At 50.0% G+C, this 9,349-nt stretch overlaps 1 protein-coding gene across 3 annotated transcripts in view; it reads left to right on the top strand.

Moving 5' to 3' along the window:
• Positions 1 to 4,325: 4,325 nt before the first annotated feature.
• Positions 4,326 to 9,349, top strand: part of CD80 (CD80 molecule) — a 32,162-nt gene continuing 27,138 nt past the window's right edge. Inside the window, exons 1-2 of one of the 3 annotated variants that reach the window (XM_008266820.5) lie at positions 4,326 to 4,647; positions 5,716 to 6,057. In XM_008266820.5, coding sequence (XP_008265042.2) covers positions 5,961 to 6,057 — 97 coding nt within the window. In that variant the 5' untranslated portion in view covers positions 4,326 to 4,647; positions 5,716 to 5,960. 3 annotated transcript variants of the gene reach the window in all.

Below are 9,349 nucleotides of genomic sequence, written 5' to 3'. Positions count from 1 at the left end.
AAGGGTGACAGAGGCCCATGTAATTGGGTCATCATCTGCTCCCTCCCAAGCACATTAGCAGGAAGCTGGACTAGAAGTGGAGGAGCCAGGACTTGAATTAGCGCTCTGATATGTGATGCAGCACCCCAAATGGGGCCTTAACCCACTGTGCCATAATGCCCACCTTGTGAAAACTTTTAAATGCGTGCTTCTCCAAGGCAGGTTAGGATTTTACTGAGACTGAAAATTTGAGAGTGTCTTGTGGTCTTCAAAATGTGTGCTTGTAAGTGTCCAAACAGAAAACCACAAAATCCAGAAGTTTGTATCACTTTTTTTTTTTTTTTTGACAGGCAGAGTTAGACAGTGAGAGAGAGAGACAGAGACAAAGGTCTTCCTTCCATTGATTCACCCCCCAAATGGCTGCTACGGCCAACACGCTGCACAGATCTGAAGCCAGGAACCAGGTGCTTCTTCCTGGTCTCCCATGCGGGTGCAGGGCCCAGGGACTTGGGCCATCCTCCACTGCCTTCCCGGACCACAGCAGAGAGCTGGACTGGAAGAGGAGCAACCAGGACAGAACTGGCGCCCGAACTGGGACTAGAACCCAGAGTACCAGCGCCACAGGTGGAGGATTAGCCTAGTGTGCCGTGGTGCCAGCAGTTTGTATCACTTTAAATATCTGCAAAGGATGTAATTTCCAACGTGTTGTAATATTGTCATTAAAAAAATAAACTGTGTCATCACTCTTAAATGCATTGAGTAGAATATAAATTCACAAAATCAGTGAAAATATTTCTTTCAGTATCTGAATAAATGCTCAAAAAATCTAAAATCCAACCTTCCCTTGCAAGTGAATGTTGATTTATTAGGGGTAACTCAGAATGTGGCACAGCCTTCCTCCTTATAATTATTCAGAGGGTGCATCTGAGACCCACACCATGACAGAGGAGGCCGAGGGTGCTCACCAAGGCCCTGTTCCTAACACAGCAGGGGAAACTGCGGTGAGCACCTGCCTGCTCAGGTAGGCTCAGCGGTTCCAAATCCAGGGACAGAGCAGTTCGCCCACTGAGGCCTGCTGTGATGTGCTGCTGGGGCGAAGCTGGTGCTGCTGCCATCAGTATCTCCCCCTCACTCGGCCTTTCTGGCTGCTGATGTTTGCCAAACACACTGGCGAGAGATTGGAGAGGGTTCCTGGGTCTCCAAAAGTTGTGGATTTGTTTTCACAACCCGAAAAAGAAAAAAAAAATCGGCATCACCCAGGAAGGAGGGGAGGTCTGCTTCCTGGGTTCTAAAGTTCTGATTGCCCGCCTGAGCGCATCTGGGATCTTAACCTGGGAGACCTCTACGTAGGGCGCCGCCAGGAGGGGCAGCTCTGAGGTGACCTTGCCCGCGCCTATTCCAAGAACCAACCACAGCTCTTCTGTGAAACAGCTCTTGCTTCTTGCCAAACAGAAGAGGCAAAGCTAGAGATACAAGCTGCCAGCACTCCTACCTCCTGACTCTACAGTACACGTTTTTAATGTCACATTTCTTTTTTTTTTTAAGATTTATTTGAAAGGCAGAGTTAGAAAGAGAGAGAGAGAGAAACAAAGAGAGGTCTTCCATCTGCTGGTTCACTCCCCAAGTGGCCACAACAGCCAGAGCTGGGCCTATCCAAAGCCAGAAGCCTGGAGCTTCTTCCAGGTCTCCCACATGGGTGCAGGGGCCCAAGGACTTGAGCCACCTTCTACTGCTTTCCCAGGCCACAGCAGAGAGCTGGATTGGAAGTGGAGCAGTCGGGACCCGAACTGGCGCCCATTGGGATGCTGCCGCTGCAGGCAGTGACCTCACCCACTATGCCACAGAGCCAGTTCCTCTAATGTCACATTTCTACTTAATAGAAATTTGGACAACTTGGGAGGGACATAAAGCCATATCTTGGATTTATAATGTTTGATTTAAGAAAACCACATTGACTGAAATCAGTATTTCAAATTGTCACACCTTTATTGGACACCTTGAAGTTTTTTACTTTCCAGAATATTATACCATGGTTAGATTCAGGTTGGGTAAGAGGTAAGATTTTCTTTTCATGTTTTAAATTAAAAATGTCTCCTGAAAGTTATTTTTTTGACACTCAGGGCTGAGCCAAGCTCAAGCTGGGAGCCAAGATCTCATTCCTGTCTTTGTCATGAGTGGCAGGGACCCAAGCCATCACTTCCAGGGTCTTCCCAAGGTTTGCATTGGCAGGAAGCTGGAATCAGGAGTGAGAGTGAGGAATCGAACACCAGGTACTCTAAAATGGGACACAGGCCTTTTGACTAGCATCCAACTGCCAGGTCAGATCCCTTTTTAAATAGGAAGAGGGCCAACGTCCTACTCACAGCTGACTGAGTTTTAGGAAACCATTTAAAAGAGACTACAAGTCTGGAAATTGATTAAAAAAAAAACTATCAGTCTATCAGTAACTCCATTTCCTGTGAAACCTCTAGGTGCCCTTGGGGGTAAGCAAACCTCAGTTTGGCCTTAGCCCCAAATGAATGCATCTGCTGGCGGGGCTGCATGCATGGGGGTGCTGGTAGGAGCGATGCTTTACAAGTGGACCTATCGGATCACACCGTATAAGCCACCACTCATTCCCTGCTCAAGATCTGTCTCCGATTCAGCCAGAGGTTTCCGGAGGCAGTGTTAGCTGGGCCTGAGGACACAGTCCCTCTAGTGAGAGGGCCTGTGTTGGCCATGCTGCAGGCCTGATCCTAACTTCAGTACAATCAGGAAACACAGGCAGCTTTTCTCCTCTGCTTCTCTTCCTTTTGGAAGGGTTCCCTGGCTCCTCATCTACACACACCCAGAAGCCTCACACTGCCACCTTTATCCATTGGCTTTTTATTTCACGGGATTTCAGTGCCTTGGTAACACTGAAAAACATTAGTAGCTCAAATTGTGGTTTTCCTCCCCCCAGCAAAGTTTGTTTTCTAATAGCTTTAAGTCAACATGTCACTCATTTTGAAACCGTATTCCCAATGTTTGCCACATTCATACACCTTATTGACTATCATTTTCTTTTTTTTCCCCTCTAACTTGACTCACCTTTCTGTTTCGAAAAAAATGTATTTCAGAAGGAAAACCATTGTATCTCTACCATCCTGACTGTTCCTGCTGTCTTAGCCTGGATTCTCCAGAGAGCAAAGCTAGCAACAAAGAGCAAAGTGGTCTGTTTGGAAACTTGATTTCAGTGGTTTGGCATGGGAACCTGAAGCAGGGGAGGAGGAGTGCGGGGTAGGGGAAGCCATACCCAGAAGCCTGCCCGAGTTGCCCCTCAGAAAGCAATTGGTACTCCACCATCCAAGGCCTTCCAGGAGCCTCATGCATTAGCTCTCAAAATTCTCTACCTGGAAAACCAAAGGTTGACACAATTGTTCACTAACATCCAGCCCCTACGAGCAGTGACCTTCTCAACTGCTTAGTCAAACACCCCCAGAGGTACCCCATGCCAAGGCAGCAGAGAAGCCCCTGCAGGGCCCAAAGCAGACTCTGAGCAGTACAATGCCAGGCAAGGTGCATGAGGGCGGCTGGCCCGGTGTGGCTCAGCTGCTCACTCCCAGATGCTCCAGAATTCTCCAGAGAAGGGCACTGGAAGGCTGGTGGGAAAACAGGTGGTGGTGGGACTCAAGTCCTCCTCACTCCCCCATCCCTAGGTGCCACCATGGTGCACACCTGAGCTTCACTCAACCGTGGCAAAGATGACTGCAATGCATCTGCCCCCTCTGCAGAGGCAGTGGGTCTGCGGATCTTGTGAGCTGAGCGCTCTCCAAAATGTGTACCAAATACATATGTGTATATATATATATATATGATGTATTTATTTATTTATTTGAAAGGCAGAGTTACAGAGAGGCAGAGAGAGGTCTTCCATGCTGGTCCACTCCCTAAATGGCCGCAATGGCCAGAGCTGAGCCAATCCGAAGCCAGGAGCCAGGAGCTTCTTCTGGGTCTCCCATGTGGGTGCAGGGGCCCAAGGACTTGGGCCATCTTCTGCTGCTTTCCCAGGTCATAGCAGAGAGCTGGATCGGAAGTGGAGCCGCTGGGACTTGAGCCGACGCCCACATGGGATGTAGGCACTGCAGGTGGCGGCTTTCCCTGCTCCGCCACAGCGCCGGCCCTGTGGCTGACCTCTTGTAGTGGCTGGACAGTGACTAGGTTTGAGAAACTCTGGCTGCTAAAGCAGAACTCTGGAGCAGTGCAGAAGCAGTCCCTCCTTAAAGCTTATAGACTTTGCCCAGGCAAAACTAGCAGCTGCCCCACCCTCGACTGGGGCATGTTCTCTCCTCTGCCCTGGCCCAGCTGCCCAAGGTCCTCAAGATTTCCTGTTTGTTAGTTTGTCGATGGGGAGCAGAGAGGGCTATTGGGTGCTTCGCCCCGGGCCACACCCTCTAAGGAGGTGACAGAGGAGAGCGCGGCGGAGGGAGCTTCCTCAGACCAGACGCCCTACCCAGTCCTGGGCTGGCGGAGCTCAGATTCTCTACCAAGTAAAAGGAAGTCGGGAGGGGAAATACCACCTCTCTGATATATCACTCGAAGAAAGACAGAGTGGTTTGCCATTATCGTGGAGACGGCGAGAAAAGAACATCTCAGAGACACAGCCTCACCCTTTGACTGTTAACGCAGAAGGAAAAGAAGAACTTGTGAGTAAGTACACTGACCGTCGCCTTATTAGGGGATAAGTGGGTAGAACTAGTTACCCACAGCCGGCTGCCTTCTAAACAACCATCCCATCACTCCTGCCTCTAGCAAGCATGCCTGGTCTCAGCGGAGCCCGCTGGGGTCTCTTATTCCCATGGGAGCCTACAGAGTCCCAACACACTTGGACAATCACCATTAGAAGGATGGCCCATTGTTTTTTAATTTCCTAGGCAGCAGAAAAGATTATTTCTGCAGGACCACTTTGAGTCTGTCCAGCGAGAAAACTTCTGGTAAATACATCTCTCCAAGGTAGCCCTGACGCAAATAGATGGTGCCGATCAGGGCATGGGCCTTGGCTGGCACTCCAGTTGGGGGGGGGGGGCGGGGGTTGCTTCAAAGAGGAGACGGAGCTCCTGCTGAGCAGTGCAGGGGCCCGGAGAGAGTGACAGTGCCACGGTCATTTTCATTTCTCAGTTTTGATAGATTTACTGGCAAACAAAACAAAAAACTTACTCACACTGCAGCCCATGAGCTCATCAGTAATGTTGGCTGTGCGTCTTGTTTCTCCCTTCCTACTGGCAATGGAGACCTGCTGGTCTCCCACTAGTCTCGATGGAGACCCCGCGCCCCTTTAGGACAGGTTCTTTGAGCAGAAGGGTTGAAGAACAGAGACACTTGTGTTCCCATGTTTATATTAATTAGAAAAAAAATGCTGTCCGATGACTCGGACAACCAGCTGTGCTGGTTGCTCTGTTTTCAGTACCATGGTCCAGAAGGGAGCTGGAATTTCCGTGGCCTGGCTGACGGATGCCGAGGGTCCTTACAGTTCTCTGTGTTTCTAATAAAGTCAGCCACATCTGTGAAGCAAGAGCTGTTTCACAGAAGAGCTGTGGTTGGTTCTTGGAATAGGCGCGGGCAAGGTCACCTCAGAGCTGCCCCTCCTGGCGGCGCCCTACGTAGAGGTCTCCCAGGTTAAGATCCCAGATGCGCTCAGGCGGGCAATCAGAGCTTTAGAACCCAGGAAGCAGACCTCCCCTCCTTCCTGGGTGATGCCGATTTTTTTTTCTTTTTCAGGTTGTGAAAACAAATCCACAACTTTTGGAGACCCAGGAACCCTTTCCAATCTCTCGCCAGTGTGTTTGGCAAACATCAGCACAGAGCCTTCTACGAGGGGCAGCTGCATCGTCTTCTGCCCTTGCCTGGTGTGCACCTCCAGGCTTCTCGGTTGCCTCGCTCTGCGCCCCGTGTACCCCGGAGGCGTCCAGCCTTACTGGCTCTGAACTGTTGGCTTTCATTTTCCAACCTAAGCACCTGGAGGCATGGGCCACACGCTGAGGCCGGGAACTCCACTGCCCAGGTGTCTACACCTCAAGCTCTGCCTGCTCTTGGCGCTGGCGGGTCTCCACTTCTCTTCAGGTAAGCGGCACGCGGGAACCTAACTGAGACACTGCGCCAGTGGGGAGAGAGGCGGCGGCGTTCTCTCTGCTGCCCCCTTCTGTCGCCCGATGAACTGGAAGGGAGCTGCTGGGTGTTTCCAACCCAGTGCCGGGATCAGGAAACTGTGCTCCGCAGAGGTTAGAGGAGCTGCTTAGGGTCACACGGCAAGTTAGCATCCAGGTGGGGACAGGGTTATCATAACAAAGCCAAAAGCTCATTTTGCCACAGCTTAGAGTTGTGGCCACTTGCATGAATGCCAGGTGCTCTCTCTCTCATTCTGTATCGTGCTAAGGGTGTTGTCCTAGGGATCTGGTTCCCAAACTAGATTTCTCTACCATTCGGCTAAAGTGGTCTTCCTTTAAAATTCAGCCTTCCGATTCGAAGGCAAGGGGAGTGGTTGAGGAATATAATCTTCCGAATGCCGGCTCTTTCTCTTCATATGTGTTCCTCCATGTTGGATGCTGAGGTCTTTTGGCATCTGACAAATTCATGGTCTCAGACTTTAATTTACTACCTAGGGTCTCTCAAAGAATGTTTGGACATCCAGGGGCTTTTGTTCCAGCCTCGGTGGCTGTAGGAGGTGCTGGACTTGGAGTGCTGTTGAGATGGGAGGGCTCAGCCTGCTGGTTTCCCAAATACAAACAGGAGATCCGGTTCCAGCCGGAACCTTTCCAGTCTGCAGAGGTGCTGGTCTTGAAAGCTGCTTCCTTCGCGTAGCCCAGAATCTCCACAGTGTGTCTGTGTGGCAACGGGAGCCGGGGCGGGAACTCCAGGAAGAGGACTTGGAGGCCGGGAGAGTGCCTGAGCACAGTGGTCTTCAACTTTTTGTCCCGAGCTGTCAAATTTGTTGTTGTATACTGTTGTAGAGCCAGGAGACCCATGGCTGAAGCTTCACAGCCTTCACGTTAGATTTTGTGTATATTTGATGGTTATATGACATTTCCAACAGTTACAGCGTTCTTATGGGAAGGCAGGGAAACACTCCCCAAAGAGACTCCTCTGGGGAGTTTAAAATATGTAGAAGGAAATTCATACAGGTGGAATTCCTGGAAATGAGGGTGTGTTGGGGGAAGGGGGTGTGAGAGACGGACAGAGAAGGGAAGAAGAGAGAGAGAGAGAGAGAGAAACAACAAAAAGGAAAACGAAAACACACACACACAAAAAATGAAACCAAGACATTAGCAATTGTCCCAGGAAAATTATAGTCAGAGGCAAATGAAAAAAGATGAGCTCTGAGCTAAAGAAAGAGGTTTAGGAAAACCCCTTGTCCCACGGCTCCAGTCAGATATTACTGTTGCTGTTACTCAGTCAACAAACCAGCCCGTGAACTCCTTACACCTGAACACACAGTGTGCGTGCTCCAGAGGCACCACAGAGGCTGTGCCTGGGATTCTTGTCCCCAAAGAGGTTTGCATATGTTGCCTGGGAAAGGAAAACTAACCCATATACAAGAGTACTTCGAACATTTCGTGGAAAGGCAACATTTTTAAAAATACATTTATTTTGGTGCACAGATATTTTGAAATCCATGCTTAATTTTCCTAATATACATTTTCCATGAACTTTTTGAAAACAAGCAAAGAGTGATGCTGTGCTGGGTCCTGGCTGTAAAAACCCAAACTCTGGCAAAGGAGGGACGAGGGTGAGCTGGAGCAGCTGGAGGCATACGGGTGACAGAGAAATCTGGGCAGGCCAGCAGCCTGGGCAAGGCGCAGGGGCAAGGCTGCATGGGACACAGGTGTTCATTCTTTTGCTTAATCCTTTATTAATTTGACAGGCATCGAGCATCTGCTATGTACAGGATGCTTTTCTTGGTCCTGGGGACAAACTATGAGCAAAATGGACACGGCTCTCATCTTTATGGAATTTAAGGTCTTTGGGAGGAAGAAGAAAAGTAACTCAATGATGACTCAAGGATGCATGAGTAACAGGGACCAGGACTTTGCAAGCAAGGGACCAGTGCTGTCCCCGAGCCACTGTCTCTCCAGAGGGCAGGGCCTGTCACATGGGGGAAGCACAGACGTGAGAGAGCAAGCAGGGCCCCAGGGAAGACAGTGCTGGACTAGGAGGCAGTGGGAGCAGCCAGGCCCCCAGGCTTGAAGGCCACAGTCAGGAATCTGCTTTATGAGACAAGGAGCTCAGTCTATCCCAGTGCTGTTCGCACTTGAATTGTGCATACCAATCACTGGGGGGGGGGGGGGAGTATTAAAATGCAATTTCTAGCACAGGGGATTTTTTAGAGAAGTAAAACTATTTTGCATTATACTATAATGATGGATCTAGGTCACTATAGATTTGTCAAAACCCATAGAATGTGCAGGAGCAGGAGTGAACCTTAACACAAACCATGGACTTTGGGTGATGATGACGACGCGTCAGTGTAGGCTTACTTATGGCATCAATGCACCACACGGTGTAGGATGTTGATGGTGGGGGAGGCCGTGCATATGTGGGGAGGGTTATAGGAGAACCCTCGGTGACTTTCCACTCAATTTTGCTGTGAATCTGAAATTGCTGTGAAATAGAAAGTTCACCTACTGTTTGGAAATGCTATTTTTGCTTCAGTTAGTCTGGGAAGGGGCCTGAGATTTTGCATTTTCTAAGAAGCACCCAGGCAATGCTGATACTGCCAGACCGTAAATCTTTAATTTGGGTAGGAAAGCTTTAATGACATTTCAAAAAAAAAAAAAAAAAAAAAAAAAAAAAGTGTTGCTGCTGAAGCGTAAAGAGTGGCTGGTAGGGTGGCTGCCGTGATCGTGCGAAACCCATCGGCAGGCTGTTTTAGTGCTTCCAGAACACGGTGAGGGTTTTCGTGAAAATAATGGAATCAATCAGAATGAAATGGGTGGGTTGGAAAGGGCCTCTGACTGGAGCATAGCTTTCAGTTGTGCATGGTCTGCGGGAGACAAGATTGAGTGACAGAGTGGAGTAAGATTATGGAGGACATAGCTTCAGGGCGCTGGGCTCTCCCATCTGGCTCTGGGTCAAGAAGGCACACTGCAGCCAGAGTGCCCCGACTCTGCGCTTCCCCAGCCACGGGCACCCAAAGCAGTGACCCCTCTCTCTGGCACAGGGTGAGAGCAGCCCGCCTCTCCCCTCTGCCAGGCTGGTGTGCACTGTTGACAGAGACAGGAACACCTGACTGTGCACTCCGGAAACCGGTGACTGTAAGGCAGAGGGGCCAACGTGGTGTGGCTTTGCCCTCAGAGCTGGGGTCCTTTAATGGGATCCCAGGAAAATCCTGGGTCCGTAAGTCTGTAGCAGATACCAA

The sequence above is a fragment of the Oryctolagus cuniculus genome, chromosome 4, assembly GCF_051225735.1.
Source record: "Oryctolagus cuniculus isolate XC-2025 breed Fujian yellow rabbit chromosome 4, ASM5122573v1, whole genome shotgun sequence".
Classification (NCBI taxonomy): domain Eukaryota; kingdom Metazoa; phylum Chordata; class Mammalia; order Lagomorpha; family Leporidae; genus Oryctolagus; species Oryctolagus cuniculus.
The sequence above is the reverse complement of the archived record's forward strand: the minus strand, read 5'-3'. Positions and strand labels throughout refer to the sequence as shown.